Genomic DNA, 18,886 nt, shown 5'->3' on the forward strand with positions numbered 1-18,886 from the left:
CTTGGTCTTCAAGGAAAATTCTTATTTATCCTTACTGATTTAGTTTGGTGTTAGCTCTTGTAGGAAACCTTCCCTATCCTCTCCCACACACACCCCACACCTGCAGTTGGGCCCCTATCTTCCCTGCTCACCTTTGTATTCTAATTATCCAACTACAGATGTGTATCCCCAGGAGATGGTTAGTCAGTAGAAGGCACAATCTATAACCTAAATCTCTGTTGCCTCTGCTTAGAATTTTATCTGCCGTAAAGTAGGGGTTATATAAATGTTCATAGAATAACCAAATTGGGATCAGAGGATCAAAGGACATGAACACTTCTTTGGCTCTTGATAAATTGCAAAGTATCTTCCAAAAAGTTTGCACCAATTTACAATACGATCTGCCATCTGCATAAAGAATGAGTTGCACTGCAACCTATTTTATTAGAAGAAATAGTATCTTAATATCTTAACATGAATCTTTTCACTTGTGAGGTTGAATTGTTTCCCAAGTGTTCATTTTACTAATTGTAATCCCCTATTATGAATTCTCTCTTTATATCCCACTAACCATTTTTTGACAGCTTGCCAAAGCTATAGGCAAATTTCTCTCTCCCTCTAAACAAGAAGCCATAGGCCCAACTTTGTAGTTGGATGAAGGGCTCTTTTCCTAAGATATGTAGATCCATATCAACATGTCCCAGGAGGGCAGTCTACAACCTAAATTTGTTACATATTCTAAGGCAGTTAAGATTATCCATTTTAAGGACTCAATTTTCCTGGTCAGAGTTAGAGATAGTATAGATAGCCAGAAAGTTTTCAGCAGATTCTTAAAATTTTGGGAAAAGTACAAGTCTGTAAAAATGATTCTTTTTTCCTCCCATCCTTTGATATTTGTCAGTCTGTTCTCCCGACCTGCCTCCTTTCTCCTTAAGCCTCTAGAGGCTTAGAGAGGGAAAGCAAGAGTCAGAAGCAAGTGGTATTGGCAGAACCTAGCTCAAGGACATCCCCATATTGGGAACCCATTAGCCAGCTTTGATGCCATTTGTTTGTGTTGTTGCTTCTACCTTGAAGATTGAAATCTTTTTCTCCAAAATTGTGGCCTGAGATCCTATTCTGTTCCTATACCTCCCTGTCATTGGTTCTCCTGTTTCCTCTGATGGAATGTCACTTGAAGAACATGTTATTTTACCATACTGACAATGAATTTTCACGGTACATACTAGATAGCATTAAGGCAAATTTATAGATACTATCTCATGCCAGCCACACAATTCAACTTAATTCAGTCTCATTCATAATTGAGCTTTAAAGCCTGCTTCATTACAAAGTTCACCTGTACTCCGAGTCCCCGTTTTAGTCAGAGCTATTTATCCCTTGTCTCTGAAAAAGCGGGTTCTGTCAGTCTGAACTCTGGGCCCAGAGTAGAAATTTTCCTCCTTACATCTATCCAAATCCAACTCAAGAGTTTATCTGTATTTTGTTCAGAGAAGATTTCTAATCTAGTCTTCTCATGGTCAACAATTCTAAACTTCTACCCTAAAAGATATCTCCCCCTTTTCTGGATCCTTAAGAAACATATCTATAATCAAATAATTTTTTTCTCAAAATTCACCAACCTTAGGACATCCAGAGAGCCACTCATCAGATTCACTCAAAAAAATTTAATCAAATATTTACTAGGAATCTGCAACGGCCACGTAACAGACTTTGCCTAAGTGCTGAGGATATAGCTAGAATTACCCTTACACCCAGGTGAGAAATAATAGACACATTGAATAAATAACTTCAAGTTGGTTGTTGTTCTAGTTTGCTAATGCTGCTAGGATGCAAAACACCAGAAGTGGATTGACTTTTATAAAAGGGGGTTTATTTGGTTACAAAGTTATAGTCTTAAGGCCATAAAGTGTCCATCAACAAAGGGTACCTTCACTGGAGAAAGGCCATTGGCATCCAGAAAACCTCTGTTAGCTGGGAAGGCACATTGCTGGCATCTGCTTGCTCCTAGGTTGCGTTTCAAAATGGCATTCTCCAAAATGTCTGCATCAGCTTCCAAAGGCCATCTTCAAAATGTCTGTCTCAGTTCCGGCTTGCTATGAACTCCTTCTGTCTGAGCTTATATAGTGCTCCAGTAAACTAAACAAGGCCCACCTGAATGGCCAGGGCCACACCTCTATGGAAATTATCCAATAAGTTATCACCTACAGTTGGGTGGGTCACATCTCCATGGACACTGAACCAATAGGTTCCAACCCAGTCCCCACTAATATGTCTGCCCCCACAAGAATGCATTAAAAAATAGGGCTTTTTCTGGGGGACATAAATATACAAACCAACGCAGTTGTATAAATAGCAAAATAATTTTTGAACCATTATGTTTTTCTCCATTTTCCCCCATTTCTTTTCCCTCCATCAATCAAAGAACAGGTTCTCTCTTTCCTTTCCTCAGAGCACATTGTAGCGCAGAAAGCAGAAGCTGCTTGGAAGATAATTCCTTTCCTGGTGTACAGGCTTATGAAAGATTAACATGCCCCAACAGTATCATGGAAGCCTAGGACAGCAGGCATCTCAATAGAAACCTCAATGTCGTCAGACCACTGATGAATGGAGCTGCATTCTCATACCATGGCACCCCCTATAGAACTGGGGTGGAGCAGCAAAAATAACTGGAATTGAACTTTCTACTAGATATACAAATTAATTTGATTCATAGAAAAACATATAACATTTCAATGAGACATTTCTTGTGCACCTGAGTTTATGTAACGAGGTTCATATCCATATTATAACATGGGAAGCACCAGGCACTTGAGAAGACAGAGGATTCTAACCTAGTTCAGGAGTGTATTAGGCTCATTTTCTAAACCAAGCACTGTGCTAAAGGCATGCTCATCCCTTCATTCAAGAAATACTGAGTGCCTACCACAAGTCTGACATTGTTCCTAGCTCCTAAGAAGAAAGCAGTAAACAAAACAGGAAAAAAAAAAAAAGCATGGGAATTACATTCTGATAAGAAGAGTAAAACCAAAAAGTATGCATTATAACAAGACATATAGTGTTTAAATAGTGATATGGACTGTTGAAAATAACAAAGCAGGGAAATTGGGGGAAGGAATGCCCTGGGGGCTGGGGGCAGGTGGGGACAGCCAGAGAAGGCTTCTCTGATAAAGTAGCATTGAAGGAGAGACCTGAAGGGAATAAGAGAGGCTGCCATGAAGATGTTGGGGGCGGGGGGGGGGAGCATTTCACTGCAAGAGAGGAGCAAGTATAAACTCCTTGCTTGTATTCCCAAAGTGTAAGCCTACTTGTAATGTTTGAGGAACAGCAAGGAAACCAGTATTCCTGAGTCTGTGAGGAAGAGCCAGAAAAAAGGGATAGTAGATAAAGTAAAAAGGCCAGATTATGTAGATCCTTGTAGATCACCATAAAGACTTTAGATTTTACCCAGAGTAGGAAGAAAAGCTATTTACGAAGAGTAGTGGCACGATTTCATTTATATCAAAAGATCACTCAGCTGCTCTGTGGAAAGTTGACTGCAGAGGATAAAGGCAGAAGTGGAGAGAGCAGAGTTCTCCAGAAAAGCAACAGAGGTAGTCAACACACCCAGAAATGGTCTTAGCTTGTCGCTGCCGCGTTTCTAGGAACCCTGAAAACATCCCTCTCGCGCCCCAGCCCCTTGACTTCCAGACCCAGCAACCGCATTCAACACAACCTCCCTTCCCGCCGTTTACGTCGCAATCGCAGCCCAAGTCCCGCCCACGCACGGTTTCCGCCCCAACAAGCACTCGCTCTTTTCATTAGCTGTTACTGTACCGGGCCGACGTTCCGTGTTGGAGGATTGCCGCCGTGCTGTGAACCCGAGTGTCACAACCACCTACAGTTCCGTTTCCGGTTCGCCCGCGGAGCCATGGCGACCGTCAGCCGACTGAGATTCCTGCCGTCATTAGTCAGATGGCGCCGTGGCGTCAGACTAGCTCTCCAGTCCCAGGTGAGCGCTTACTTTCCTTGCTCTCGGAGAGACCCTGCACCTCTAGAGAGCAGCTCTGCTTGGAGGAAGTGTGCTCTCGGCAGTCCCTCCCTTAGTGAGTGCCTACAACCTTCCCTTCTACCCCGCAATGAGATGAGTTTTTTCCTGCTTGCAGGCGCTCGCGATGATCGTCCCTGGCGTTTCCCAGGTGGATAACAATTCTGATTTTCTGGGGAAGAGGCCCCATCGCCAGCATCCCGGCATCCTGCAGCTACCGCGCGTGAAGCTGCCTCATGCACTGACTGATGCTGCGCAGTTACTGTTGCGCCGTGAGTAACGGCGGGAAAGGGAGACCCGAGAAAAGCGGGGACGAGGCTAGTTTGCAAATGATTTCACTTTTAATCTTTGGTCCAAAGAGAACTCGGTGCCGAATATGGAGCAGCAGGTGCAAACACTGACCAACCATCTCTGGAGCAGACATGTGCCTGTGGAGCCAGAGGAGTTGCAAAGACGGGCAGAGGATCTTGAGAAAAAACTGGGAAGCGCAGGTAAGATTTAAGAATGGTTAAAGAGTAGGCCAAATAGAAGTATCAGTGGGAAGTGGAGAACAAGAAATGATTTTACTGTCTCTCAGATAGGTATTGCAGTTTTTTATTTGACTTTCTGACCAGGGCAGTTACTACAATGATGCCTAAGAGAAGGTAGATTATTCCAGAGATTGTCCTTGGGGTTTGGATCAGAGGGTGCCACAGTATCCTGTCAAAATCTAGATCTTTGTTTTATTCCCTGCAAATCCACTGGATTAGAACCTTCTAAGTGTTTATGAACTAAAGTCCCCATATGGCTCCCTGTCTACTATGGAAACACTCCCAGGGATAGGAGAAGTATAATTCGTCAAGTTATTTTCATGATTATGAAGTTCTTCATATTACAGGCCTGCCTTGTATTCTTCTCGTATTCCCTGCACTTCCACAATATCTGGCTCAGGCTAGGCACTCAGTAGATACTTGCCAAATAATACTGAACTGAAAACAATCATAAGACTTAGGATTTTCCAGTCCCTTTTATCCCCATAGGAACATTGAAGACTTCACAATCTTAAGTTTCAGAGAAGTGTGGAATTCCACAAAATATAGTTCTTATTCTATCCTTTAAATCTTTACCACTCTTCCCTTTAATATAGAACAAAAGCTGTGAGATAGGATTTATTAAGTTGGATAAAGCGCTATGAAAAACATAATACTATTTGATATACTGTGGTTGTTCTTATTCTTACCTGATGTTTTTCTCTAGATTTGGCTTCTTTCTTAAGCTTTGAGCCTTCAGGTGGGGGAGGAGTGTATTCAAATATTGGATCTGAGCCCTGTTCTCCCTAGGTTCTCACCTCCAGTCCTTATTCTTGCCCCAGATTCATCTCAGTCAGAGGAGAAACTTCGTGGAGCTGTGCTGCATGCCCTGTGCAGAACTACCTACCATTGGCAAAAACTGAGGTGAGGGGGACTAAAAGACTGCAAAAAAAAGAAAAGGAGAGTTGGAGAAGTATAATTAGACATATAGTTTTTAAAATACTAGCTAGATTGTAAGGTTCCCCAGGACCCTTCTGTGTAGAGAAGTGAAAGGGATGAGCTGGAAGAGCCTGTTGCAAAGATTTTTTCCTAAAAATCTAGAAAGTAACTGTAAGAGGTTATTTTCCCAGTGAATGTTACTATCTGATTTTTCTGGCAGCTACAATGAGGGACTGAGCCTGGTGTATATGGCAGCAAGACTGGATGGTGGCTTTGCAGCAGTCTCCAGGGCATTCCATGAGGTGAAAGTTCCTTAACTTCCAACCTGATCCCTTTTACCATCAGTTGCTTTATTCCTAATGTAGTGTTCTGGGAAAGTGATTCTTGGGACATTTCACATGCATTTTTTTGTTTGTTTATTTGAGGCTCTTTATCCTATAAAATGTTTCTATGGCCCAAGAAGAATTCAGAACCACTGTTTTAGGAACTTCCTGTTCTGTAAAGAATTTATATTGAATCTCAAAAGACATTCACACCTCACCTCCTGTAACATGATTCCCTAACTCATATCTACAAAGGCCCCAATTAGGTAGAGTGTTGTGTATCTCTTCAGATCCGAACTCGAATTCCAGAGTTTCAGCCACAAACCTTAATGGACTTTGGCTCGGGTACTGGTTCTGTCACCTGGTGAGTAACTTTCTTCAGCACTGTTTCTTCAATTCCAACTCTAGAGAGTCATGCTTATACCATCCCATCGTCAAGGGAACCAGAGGGAGAATAGCATAGTGGGAAACTAGAATGTTTCTTCCCTCAGGTTGGGCAAGGCAAAAGAATGTATGTAGATTGGGACAAGAAGAGAAATGTCAAGTGAAAAAAAGCCCATGTTTAGAAAGATGAAAAAGTAGAAGAGATTAATATAGGTCATAGTTTTACCTATCAATAAAAATTTTTCTGCCTCCAATAGCTTTTTGAGTTTGTCTTTTTTTAAGGAATTGTAAATGAAAAAAGAAAATAACATTGTTAGTTTCTCCAACTATTTTAGCATAACACCCTGCTTCTCCAGGGGTTGGGGTAGGAGTAAAGGAGTCTCTTAAAGGGAGGACTGTGTCATAAGAATTGTTGATTTATGTTTTGCCATCTTAGGGCTGCGCATAGTACTTGGGGTCAGAGCCTACGTGAATATATGTGTGTGGACAGTTCAGCTGCCATGTTGCATTTGGCAGAAAGGCTACTGAAAGGTGAGGACAAGGTGTAAGAAAGGGCTCTTACAAAGTTGAGGCAATTAAGAAATTAAAAGGAGTTCTAGAAAGGGTGTTTTATTGGGGAGTAGTGGTAAGGGCAAAAGTTAGGATGAGCTTCCCAGTGTTACAGTCAAGCATAGTGGGGTAGGAGCCTTTGTGGGACTGTGGATAGGTTAAAGGACAGGAGCCCCAGTAGTCTCCCTGCCCTCTAATATATGCTTAACTTATCATATCTTACTCTTACCTAGTGTTTTTCTTTATTCTTGGGGCCATGTTTCTTATCTGGATATATCTTTAGTTTATGCTTGTGGCCATTAACTCATAGTTGCCACATCTCTGCTTTCCTCCACAGGTGGCTCAGAATCTGGGGAGCCTTATGTTCCAGGTGTCTTTTTCAGGCAGTTTCTACCAGTCTCACCCAAGGCAAGTGGTAATATTTAGAGTATCCTAAATGTGGAATGTGACAGATGGAAAACTGGCCTCACGTTTGCAACCCAGAATTGAGTGCCAGAAGATAAAAGAAAGCATTAGAAGAAATTTAGGGCACAGAACTGTTGTTGTACACTTGGGATGGAGAGATGTCTGGGACTGTCATGTTCCCTGTCTTGGTTCTCAGGTACAATTTGATGTGGTGGTATCAGCCTTTTCCCTAAGCGAGCTGCCCAGCAAGGCTGACCGCACTGAGGTAATTCAGACTTTGTGGCGCAAGACAAGTCATTTTCTGGTAAGTCAAATTTCCTTTTCCTCTTCAATTCTTAAAGCAGTGTCATAAGTATCATGCCTTCCCTTCTCCCCATAGAAGCTTGTCTTCATTCTTGACCATTTTTCTCCACATAGGTTCCTTGATCCCTCTTTGGGGGCTCCATCCACATCTTATTTATAATGCCCATTCCCTTTTAGAACCCCTACTCCATCTGTGAATGCTCTTACAGAAGTGCTGACATTAATGCTTTCTTATAATTTAGGGTTCCTGCTTATTTTTCCTCTTTTTGAATAGATACTGATAGAGAATGGAACAAAGGCTGGGCACCGCCTTCTCATGGATGCCAGAGACCTGGTCCTTAAGGTGAGGTTCCTTCTCTTTTCTCCCACACAAATCACCAATTACTGGTGACAGTGAAAACTGAAAAGACTGCTATATATTGGTAAGAATGACTCTTGGGAAACTGGGCATATAGTCATGAGGTAGGATCGTGGTTGGCAGACTGGGGCCTGGGTGTCAAATGCGGCCCACCACCTGTTTTGGCATGAGCCATGCTCGTTCTTTCTCTGTGGCTGTTTTCACACTACAAAGAGCAGAGTTAAGAGACAGATTTTGCCTCTTGGCCCACAAACCCTAAAATATTTACTGTTTGGCTCTTTAAAAAAAATTTGCTGACCCCTGATCTAGGGCATCACTGAGCCAAGAACCTTGTCTCTGTGGGACAGTATGAGCCAGTGTAGAATCATAAATTTAGTTGTTCTGGAATGGTATTTTTCTGAGAGGGGAGGTGCTGACAAGGGAGAGCGCTGTACTATATGCCAAGTCCCTGCCTTTCTCCTGCTGCAAAGAGAAGCTTCTTTGTTCAGAGTATTAGATAAGTAGCCAAATTAACTCAAAGGGCATAGTTAATAATGATCAGAATTGAATGTTAAAGGAGTCTTCAATTTACCAAGTGCAGAGATTGAGTTATGACACTGCTTTAAGAATTGAAGAGGAAAAGGACCCCTCAGGCCCAACTTTGTTTCTTTGGTTTAAGGGGAAAGAAAAATCACCTTTGGACCCTCGGCCGGGTTTTGTCTTTGCCCCGGTGAGTATTATTTTTACCTGTCACAGCATGCAAAGATCTAAATTCGAGGGTAGCTAGGAAAATTAAGGGTGAAACTAAGCCATTTTCTACTACTTTGTGTCCCTATCCAATTTAACTTGGTGGTTCCCCTGGCTTTCATTATCCCCTGCGTCTGTGCTCCCTTCTTCCTAGCCCCTCTTGACTATTGTCCCTCGTTTCTCAGTTTTGTGATCTGTGGTTGTTTTGTCTTATCTCATATTCTTCTGTGTGTTTACAGTGTCCCCATGAACTTCCTTGTCCCCAGTTGACAGCTTCTAAGCCTCTGGCCTGTAGCTTCTCCCAGGCTTACCATCCGATCCCCTTCAGCTGGGTATGTATTCTGGGAATCCTGGAGCAGGGAGAAACTGGGAAAGCAGGAAGAAAAAAAATCAAAGGTGGGAGGAGTTGGAGAATTCAGAAAATAGTCTGGAGATTTTAGGGCCTGCATGTTTGTGATTAATAGAATTTTTAAAAATGGATTGCAAGAATAGGGATCAAAAAGTTTTTTCCCATTTATTTTTCCTCCAAACAGTCTCTGTATCCTTATCTTAGAACAAGAAGTCAAAGGAGGAAAAGTTCTCTCTGGTGATCCTTGCCCGGGGATCTCCAAAGGAGGCTCATTGCTGGCCCCGTATCACTCAGCCTGTCCTTAAACGGCCACGCCATGTGCACTGTCACCTGTGCTGTCCAGATGGGCATGTGCAGCATGCTGTGATCACTGCCCGCCGGCATGGCAGGTATAAGAGGTATGATCAGAATCAACGGGGTAGCAAGAGCATAGAGTCCACACTGACATCTTTTTCTCATAGGGATTTGTACCGCTGTGCTCGTGTCAGCTCCTGGGGAGATCTTTTACCTGTGCTTACACCGTCTGAGCTTCCTTCGTCCCCTGCTCAAGATTCCCCTGAGAGTTAACAAGGATGTGTAACAAGTATTTTCTTCTATCATGCCTCCCAAGCTGAAGCTTCCTGGTATTCAGGATGGGAGTGCTGGTACCCCCTTATGTCTTGAGTTTGAGGTTTTAATTTAAATAATAAAATTTATTTTCAAGAATGGAAGTGGATTCTGTGATTCTTAAAAGGTAAGCGGGTCTGTTGTCCTGGCCCATCTTATAATGAAGAGAATCCTCACATTTTCTTTCAGTGCCAGGATTCCCACACAAATCTCAAGCTCACCCTCTCCTATGAGAATATTGCTGTTCCTATCAGGGAAGACTTCTTCCCAGGGAAGGTTATCTGGGGTAGTGAGAAAAGCCACCCCCAGCTCTCTGAAAACTGGCTCAGCAGGTCTCTGGGTTGTTATGTGGGCCACCTGAATAGGGGAACCAGCAGCTGCCTAGCCTTTTTTCCTACCTCCTTCCCTTCATCTTTTCCAGGATCCCTCAGCTACTCTAAAGTTTGTCCCATTCATGTCCCCCAGGAGTTGACCCCAGTCAGGACTGAATTTTCTTCCGTCTCTGTCCCTGTATCCCCTGGCAGCGTCCTTCAGTTTATTTGGTTCCTTTCTCACTTTTCTCCTAGGCCTTACTATTTCAGGGCTGGAGCAACTTTCTTTTGTCTTAGATCTCTCCGTCCCTCTCCCACAATTCATATTAGGAAACAGATACATAGTCAGAAGTTGTTACAGTTTCAGTGTTGTAACACTAGAAATCTCAGCCCCACCAGACATTTCCATTCCTGGAACTATTTTTTCTGGGGTTACAGGAAAGGGAAGTCCCGTCACCATCTAGTTCCCACAGAGTGGTGGCAGCACAGCCTCTCAGCCCTACCTCCTCATTACCCCCAGGTGGCCCCAAATCCCCTCTGAAAGCACACGGTTCAGGTATCAGCATAGCAATCTGTGAAGCTTGGGATGGGGTGGAGAGAGTATGGAAGGCTTAGATCACATGTCCTGAGTGAGGCAGGACCCGATTGTCCCCAACACAGAACAACTGGGAGATAGCTACCATAGACTGCCCCGTTTTGGAATAGACCAGCTCCAGGCATGAACTAAGACTGTCCACAGCCCTTGGATTAGTCATGGCATTGAAGAGGAGGAGAAGGCACAGAGCACTGGGCTGTGCCTGTCAGGGAGTCTGGAGTTTCTGGTTTCGAAGCTCGAAGCTCGGGAAGGCAGGGGAGGGGCCTCCATGTAGGGGGAGGGCGGGAAGCTGGGGCAGGGCCCTAGTCAGTATGCAATTCTGTGTAAGCAGAGGCAACACAGAACAGAAAGAGGATACCAACAGTCTCCTGAAATCCGGGAGTGGACGCTGCAGCTTTGGCCACCTAAAATACTACTCCTGCTCCAAAGATTATAACTGCATTTGTCATTCTAGGCTTCTGCTTAACCTGGAGCAGAGGGATGGAGCCACTACTGGGAGTAAAAATCGGTTGCCTGTTTGCTCTGCTGACTCTTACTCTGGTCTGTGGTCTTATTCCAGTCTGCTTCAAATGCTTCCAGATTCATGCAGCCACAGGTATCTTTGTCCCCATAATTTAAGTCTGACCTCAACCCTATCCTGATACCTTACTCTATTCTCTCACCATCCCCAAACTTGGAATCTTAGGTGCTGCCTGTTGTCCTTTAGTCACCTTTGTCTGTCTCCCCATTGCCAACTGGATTGTAACTTCTTCTTATTAGGTCGTCACCGCCGGGTTCTCAGCCTCCTGGGTTGTACTTCTGCTGGTGTTTTTTTAGGAGCAGGGTTCATGCACATGACACCTGAAGCCCTGGAGGGAATTGAGTCAGAGATCCAGAGGTTCCTGATGCAGGTGAGCAGCAGAGATGCTGAGCTGCAGGGCTTTGAGGCCAGAATGATGAGTAGAACCAAGGGAAGAAAGGAATGGAGTCAAGGGCATGGGTGGAACTACAGAAAGATGACAGTTCTTGTGCTGTATGGAATGATGAAAGAAGATATTTGACTTCAACGAAAGTAGTCAAGCTGAAGGGACAGAACAGGAAGCCAAGCTGTTCCACCCACATTCACCCCCACCCCCCATCTAATTTCTGCTTTTTTCTCCCTAGAACAGGACAGAAAATGAAGGAAACTCTTCTGATGCCGCTGATTCAGCTTATGTGGTGAGTATCCCACCTGAAAGAACCAGAGACTTCTTTTATACCCACACCCTTTTGAGCGAAATATGTGAGGAATACAAGGAATCCCTTCTGCTCACCAGCTCAGACATTGTAGAGGAAAGGAGGAGCCAATCAATCCTTTGGGTTTGTGGAACCCACCCACCCCCCCCAAAAAGCTCTTGTTTTACACTTTCATTTTTTGCCTGGACCATATGAAATGCGTCACATCCTTTTCCACTTCTAACCCTATTGATACTGTGTCCTTTATTCCCTCCGGCCTTCTTTTTGGTGCATATCCGTATCTACTCTTGGCCTCATTGCCCCCACCCTTTTTTTATGTCCTGTTAGCACATTTTCCCATTCTCTTCAGTCTCCCAATGCCATGACCATCCAATGCACTGTCTTCCCTTCCTTTCCCATCTCATGCCCACTGTTTATGTTCCTAGATGGAGTATCCCTATGGAGAGCTCATCATCTCCCTGGGCTTCTTCTTGGTCTTCCTTTTGGAGTCACTGGCATTGCAGTTCTGCCCTGGGGCTGCTGGAAGATCAGAAGTTAAGGAGGAGGAATGGAGTGGGGCTCATGCTCCTGGACTCCATAGCCATGAACCTCTGCCCTCACCCTCCCAGGGTCCCCTTCGAGCCCTCGTCCTCTTGCTTGCACTCTCCTTTCACTCGGTGTTTGAAGGTCTAGCTGTGGGGCTGCAGAAGACAGTAGCAGCTACCCTGCAGCTCTGTCTTGCTGTCCTGGCTCACAAGGGGCTCGTAGTGTTTGGTGTAGGTCTGCGGCTAGTGCAGATAGGCACTGGATCACAGTGGGCCATGTTCTCCATACTGGCATTAGCTCTCATGTCCCCCCTGGGCCTAGCCTTAGGGCTGGCTGTGGCTGGAGGGGACCCTAAAGGAGGACAGGACTTAGCCCAGGCAGTGTTAGAGGGTGTAGCAGCTGGCACTTTCCTGTATGTCACCTTCCTAGAAATTCTGCCCCGGGAACTAGCTGCTCCTGAGGCCCCTCTGGCTAAGTGGAGCTGTGTAGCTGCTGGTTTTGCTTTCATGGCCTTTATTGCCTTATGGGCCTGAGTGATTCTAGACTTTTCTGAGGGACTAGGATGGCTTCCCTACCTTCAAGAGGCACTTTCTAAATGTCTTTGGCCCTCAGATATTTCTTCATTGAAATTAAGTGACATTCACTAGGCATCATACCCCAGCTTTTCCCTACTTGAGATCCTATTTCTCATCCAGGACTGGCAAAAGATGTTTAGATTGAGTGCCTATAAATTGGAAAATTAGAATAAAGACCATTACTTCAGATCTGACTCTTGTTCTGATTATGTTACTGTGTGCAATAGACTGTCCCTTTTACCCTTCCCCTTCAGCCAGGCTATATTTCATGTCCCTCGGTTGCCTAGAAGCTGCCTCATACAGAGGGTGGTAGAGCAGGGAGTGGTTAAGGGTGAGTGTTGGATGCAGTATTTTCTTCTGGAATGAGGGTGCTAGCCATTCTATTGCAATTGTAGGCCATGCCCCTCAGATATGGGTACATTGCTGAAATTCCAACTACTCTCTCCCACCTTACCCATGAGGGATGGGAAACCCAGCACTGAGAGGGGAAGAAGGTTGAAAAATAGAAAACCATGGAGATCTAGATTTTTACCTACACTACCCCAACTCAATGCCTATTGTCAGCCACCCACAACATGCCTAACAGACTCTGAAGATCTGGTTTGAGGACTCTGTGACCTCAGGGACACTACTGCTCTTCTCTGAGCCTCTGTCTCCTTCTGGCTGCCTTGTGCCAAGGGATTAAGGAGCAGTGTGTTTGGAGAGGAAGAAAGGCGCCAGATAAATGCCTAGGGTGATTACTTGGCTCTGCCACAACTTGGTGGCTTTCCTTCTGCCTGCCCTACCCCAGTCCTGCTGCTATGCCTCTGGCCTCTCCCCTAGGCCATGTGTCTTGCAGTTTGAGTAACCCCTACAATTTGTTCCTTCTTTTAAGAACTGCGAAGGGCAAATACAAAAGCAGATTATCTGGAATAGAGGAGGAGCAGGATGACTTTTGCCCAGACCCCGATCCATGAAATGGAGGAATATCTCAGACTAGGTGGAGAAATAAAGGAAAGAAGGTGGTGTGCCCTGTGAGTTCAATCACCCTCACCAGTTTGCCTCTTCTTATAGTTCTAGTATGGAAGCTCAAGGTACCTTAGTATGGGTAAGGTCTCCCGAGTTTCATTCTTGTTTCCTGTCTATCCTGTACTCTTCCCCACAATGTAAGAACTCTTCTCACAAGTTCAGCTTAGACACTAGGGACCAGTGAGCAGGCAACCTTCAGGAAAAAAAAGTGTCTAAAAAAGGAAATAATCTCCCTGAAGCACCATCCTATTCTGTTTTCCCTTCAGCATTTACTGCAGTAACAATGTCATATACCCAGAGCAGAGCCTAGACTGTAGTAATAATATAATTTTCCACACTGAGTACCTACTACATGTCAGGCACTGTTCTATTGCTTTCACATACATTATCTCACCTTCACAAGCCTTCCAGGTAGATATTATCCCTATAGTGAGTCTGGGGAAACTAGCATTCAGATCACTTAGCTAGTGGGGCTTCAAACCCGCATATCTCTGATTCTAAGACTAGCTCTATAAATTCTCTTCTCCTTCCTTACCTTTACCTTATCACCTCCCATCTTGCTGTACTCTATGTAGGGGCAAATTTGAGGCAAATTTAATAGAGTGCTTTGTAAAGTATGGGCAGGGTTTAGAGAAAGCAACAAAGGATGGTGCAATGCCCCGGGGCTGGGTAATAACAATGCTGTTGCCATCCCTAGGCTGAAGGGAGGGAGGCAGTTATCAGAAGCTAGAGAGGAACATCCAATAAGATCTGTGGCCTTTGGAGGTGGGACGCAACCAACTTGCAGAGTCCTGAAGAGGAGGGAGCCAAAGAATAGCCTCACTCTTATTCTTGGATCTACAGCCATTGTCTTATTGGCCAAAACCAAATAGAAGCCAGAGGACAAAAGTCTGTGGGCGCATTGCAGACAAGTCAGCCTCCTATAGCACAGAGCATGATAGAGATTTCTAGAAGGGCAAACAGAAAACATCCAGCATACCGTCTGTTCTCTGCTGCTTTCAACTTCAGTGATCTTGTCAGGACTTTGGAAGGGACACGATTATGTGGAAGCAAGAAAGCTATTTCTAGTACAGAGGTTTTGTATGACTGTAAACAGGAGACTTGAGGAAAGAAGTACATTAGGCTGTGGAAGCTCTTTACTATGTTCCTGGGTCACTAATGCTATCAGCATTTGAGGTAAATGAGGCATAGATTGGGTTATTTCAAGCATGGATGAGTCATTCACTTTTTGCCTTCCTCCATCCAGGATCCTTGGATTCCTCTTTAGCCTCCTCCACTTTCAGCCATCAATAATACTTCCTTTCCTTCCCAGGATCATTTTCTTTCCCATGATTCTTACCAACCAGGACCAGCACCATCTTTAGTTTAAATTATATCATATCAAAAGCTGGAATAAGGCTAGAAAATGGCTCCCATAGTAAAGATGGGGACAAAATCAGGATCAGGAAAAGGAAACAATCTTATTTTTGAAAGACATGAATCCCCATCAAGGAGCCAGAGATTTCTGTCTAGAAGAGAGCAGAAAATCATGACTGTGATTTCTAAATGGGATTGAAGCAAGGAAGACAGAACAGGCACAACAGCCATAGGTCAAGAGGGAGATCTGAGATAACGTGTGTAATGACTAGAAGCCAGATTCAGGAGTAAGGCTTGATTCATTCAGTCTTGAGAGGTAAGTTGTAACTGAAGGTAGCTAGAATCATGAGACTTGAGAAAGAAAAGTAAGAAGATATGCAGGATGAGAAAAAAGATAAAAGGGGAAATTAGAATAGTCGGAAGAGAATTTATGTGGAAATTTTTCAAGTCTCTTCAATCCCAGTTCCCCTTCCCTACCCCTCAGACATGTATTTCTTATATATTTAAACAAGGAGGAAAAACACACAGAAGAATGAGACCTCCAACTGCCTTCCTTCCTAGAACCAGCTTTCCTATCCTGCCACCAAAAAAATTGTTTTTTGAAGTAGCCCTGTGGAACACCCCCACCTTTCCTTTGCTTACAGGCTGAAGGTTTGATTTAGATATTGCAGTTGTAGGGTGACAATTTGTGAAGAAAGGGGTATAGGAATGATGAGGGATAACATCAAAGAGAAACCAGAGTTTAGAGACTATCCCAGAGCACGGTGGGAAGTCAGTCAGAGATCAACTCATGAAGATTTAAAGATACAGCCTTCAAGAAAAACCAAGAAGCTCCAGACAAACTCTTGTGAAACAATTCATGCCCCTCACTTCTCCCTTGAAGGGCAGTTTTGGGGTGACTTGCCTCCCTCACTATAGGAAACAGTCCCTTGCTCCCAGCTACAGTCTGATGAAGTACAAGAAACAGCTGTCAAAATTTGAGTGTGTCAGTGTGTGAATGTAGCAACCAGCCAGATACCCTTCCATTCCCCGCACTGACCTAAGGGAAGAGCCCTTCACCACTAGCAAAGGTAAAGGAAAAGGGGGTGCAGGCAGGGATTGTGCCCTCAGGCACCAGTCTGCGGGGGTGCTTAAAAGATACCAGTTGTAGATTTTTATTTAAAATTTTGCTGAGTTACTATCTTTAGATTTGTTGAATGTCAAACACAAAGTGCATTCTACTCTTACTATATATTTATCCAATCTGGGGACAATTCTGATGTTGATGAAGAGATAGTGTGCAAACTACATTGCTTTGGACACCACACCCCTGGCCTCTAGTCAGAACTGACTTACTTTCCATTTAGTTCTAAAAAATCTCATTAGAAAGGTGGTGTCTCCCACTCTCATATTTTCCCAAACCATTATAGAAGTTCACTCTAACATAACACCTACTCCACCTGAAGTTTCACTTTTGTGTGTACCTTCAAAGAATTAGCCTTTAAAATCTCTTCACGTGATCAAGAATTTTCAAGCTGAAACCACAAAAGCTCTTCTCACTGTATTCTTCTAGTTTTATTCTCCTTCCCACTGAACTCTCTCAGCCATCTTGGGCTTCTGTCCCTAATGTCTGGGAAACAACTACATTCCTTGAGAATGAGGAGAAGAGGAAAACAGGAGTCTGCCTGAAGCAGAGACAAAAATGGGACGCTTGTGGTTCAGCTTCCATAAAGTCACCCCACCTCTCCTCTGAGCCCCTACGCTCTCATCTTGAGAATGGTAAGGGTGGCAGGCCACAATATTGGAGCCTCCCTATATAGCTTCTGCATGGAACCATAAAGAGCAATGAGGCTGTGGGACTAAGGAAAGTTAGGAAGCACCATGCCAACCACAGGGAGGCACCGTGTTCCCACCAGCTATGCTCGAGTGTCTAGGACCAACAAAGTAGGAAGGTCAGCCAAGGACAGCAAGCCCCCTCTCCCTTGCTCCCAGCAGAGGGCACCTCACCCTCTATTTAACTCTTGGATTTCCTATAAAGAGACATCTATAAGGAAGACACACAGTCACCACCCATCTCACACACCCACCTACATGAGAGAAATACACACACTCATGTATATACACATAAATGTAATTTGCTCCCCTTTCTGAAGATTACCCTGCTAACTGCTCTCTGTATAGGCAAATGTGCAGAAAAAGCCTGCCTTCCCTTCCATAAGGCACAACAGCCGCTATTGCCTGTAAAGGTTGGTGCCAGTTGTGGTTCTTTGCCATCTCATGTTTTTCCTAGGAGCTTCTTGGTCCCAATGATTCCAATTATACCCTTTTGGTTTTCTTTAGTGTGGCATTTAAGCATTCTTCGATGCCTTCCTGCTTGGGGCCACCTGGCTTAGGTAACCATCCGATGGCTAGCTCCATAACCCTGCTGCTCACCCAATACCCCCACCCCCTTCTGACCCTGGCCTCTTATGTTTAAAATAGATTTGGTCCTATGAGAGAGGGTGATGAAATGCTCAAGAATCAAGAATATATTCCATGCCCCACTTTTGTGTCAATCACTGTGTCAGCACTAGACATCAAGCTGCATTAGTTCTCAGCTCGGCTGCAATGATGAAAGTTTACAATTGCTTGTGGGTTTTCTACAAAGCAATATGGCAAATGGTCTTAGTAATATTCCATCTAGAGTATTCTTGCCAATAATGCTACAAAGTGCTTTCTTGTTTTTACTTCTTGTGCCTCAAGAGCCTAGTAATCAGCTTGCCACAGCCACAAAATATTTGAAGTCTTCTTAATGATCGTTGTTCATAATTGTTTAAAAGCTTCTCAGAGAACCACAAACATAGTCTAATTAATTCCCAGATCCCTTGGATCCCATGGGGGGGGGGAATCCCTTTTTGCTGTGACCCTCCTGATAGAGCCTTCAGAATGGGGTAAACTGTGAGCAGCCCAACCTCATTAGTAACTGCAGGAGCCCTGGTCTACTGATAATGCTGAATGTACCCCAGAAAAATATGTTCTTAAATTTAATCCATTCCTGTGGGTGTGAACCCATTCATTTTAAGTAGGACCTTTTAATGAGGTTACTTCAGTTAAGGTGTATGTGGCGTAGCCCAATCAGGATGCGTCTTAATCCTATTACTGGAGTCCTTTGTAAGCTGAATGCATTCAGACTTGAGAGAGAAAAATGCCACAGGAAACAAGCTGAAATGTAACCCAGAAGAGAAGGAAGAGACCAGGAGATGCCACGATGTGCCTTGCCACGTGACCAAGGAACCAAGGATCACTGGGAGCAAGCCCCAGAATGCCATTGTCTTCAGAAGAAAGCCATCACCTTGATGATGCCTTGATTTGGACATTTTCCAAATGTTCTCAAAACTGTGAGTGCATAAATTCCCCTTGTTTAAGCCAACCCATTACACAGTATTTGCTTGAGCAGCCTAGGAAACTAGAACAGTGACCCCTAGGGAGGATCCTGCAGGAAGGTGAGCCAAAGGTGTCCTGGGGAGTTTCGGTCAGCTTTCTATACTTCCTTCTCTAAGATCATGATGCTGGTGGCATTTTTCAACAATCTATAACTGAAAAAGAAGTCTTCTAAGATTTAACTGACCCCTCTCTCTGAAGCTTGAAAATATTGGCTATCAGTCCCAAGGACAATACCATCCTATTAGATAAAACAGGACCAGTGACTGTGGGGTCAAGTTTTGTGAATTGTCTATGCTGTATAAGCCCTCTCCCATGGTTTACGTTACTTCAAGAAGAGAATGTGAGAGTTGGGCAGAGAGAGGATAGAGAAAGGGCATGATGCAGGCATACCCAGATAAAGAAGAATAACGGTGCTCTGATTCCTCTACAGTTTATTGTTACAGCA

At 44.2% G+C, this 18,886-nt stretch overlaps 2 protein-coding genes across 6 annotated transcripts; both read left to right on the forward strand.

Annotated features, from left to right (window-relative positions):
* Window positions 1-3,839: 3,839 nt before the first annotated feature.
* METTL17 (methyltransferase like 17) lies at window positions 3,840-9,553 on the forward strand. Of its 3 annotated transcripts, none has more exons than XM_037834442.1 (14): window positions 3,840-3,967; window positions 4,122-4,275; window positions 4,363-4,494; window positions 5,355-5,436; window positions 5,672-5,753; window positions 6,065-6,138; window positions 6,595-6,689; window positions 7,045-7,115; window positions 7,309-7,416; window positions 7,690-7,758; window positions 8,432-8,482; window positions 8,739-8,831; window positions 9,053-9,246; window positions 9,310-9,553. In XM_037834442.1, exons 1-14 carry the CDS (start codon window positions 3,887-3,889, stop codon window positions 9,413-9,415), a joined length of 1,392 nt encoding a protein of 463 aa, XP_037690370.1. In that variant the 5' UTR covers window positions 3,840-3,886; the 3' UTR covers window positions 9,416-9,553. The 3 variants fall into 3 exon arrangements, with proteins under 3 accessions (XP_037690370.1, XP_037690371.1, XP_037690372.1); XM_037834443.1 differs by having other exon boundaries at window positions 9,053-9,237; XM_037834444.1 differs by lacking the exon at window positions 9,310-9,553 and having other exon boundaries at window positions 9,033-9,223.
* Window positions 9,554-9,689: 136 nt separating this feature from the next.
* Window positions 9,690-12,869, forward strand: SLC39A2 (solute carrier family 39 member 2). Of its 3 annotated transcripts, none has more exons than XM_037834445.1 (4): window positions 9,690-10,955; window positions 11,120-11,250; window positions 11,504-11,557; window positions 12,001-12,869. In XM_037834445.1, the coding sequence occupies exons 1-4, from the start codon at window positions 10,841-10,843 to the stop codon at window positions 12,631-12,633; spliced, it is 933 nt and encodes a 310-aa protein (XP_037690373.1). In that variant the 5' UTR covers window positions 9,690-10,840; the 3' UTR covers window positions 12,634-12,869. The 3 variants fall into 3 exon arrangements, with proteins under 3 accessions (XP_037690373.1, XP_037690374.1, XP_037690375.1); XM_037834446.1 differs by having other exon boundaries at window positions 11,177-11,250; XM_037834447.1 differs by having other exon boundaries at window positions 11,509-11,557; window positions 12,001-12,099.
* The last annotated feature ends 6,017 nt before the right edge of the window (window positions 12,870-18,886 follow it).

Source organism: Choloepus didactylus, chromosome 4 (genome assembly GCF_015220235.1).
Source record: "Choloepus didactylus isolate mChoDid1 chromosome 4, mChoDid1.pri, whole genome shotgun sequence".
Lineage (NCBI taxonomy): Eukaryota > Metazoa > Chordata > Mammalia > Pilosa > Megalonychidae > Choloepus > Choloepus didactylus.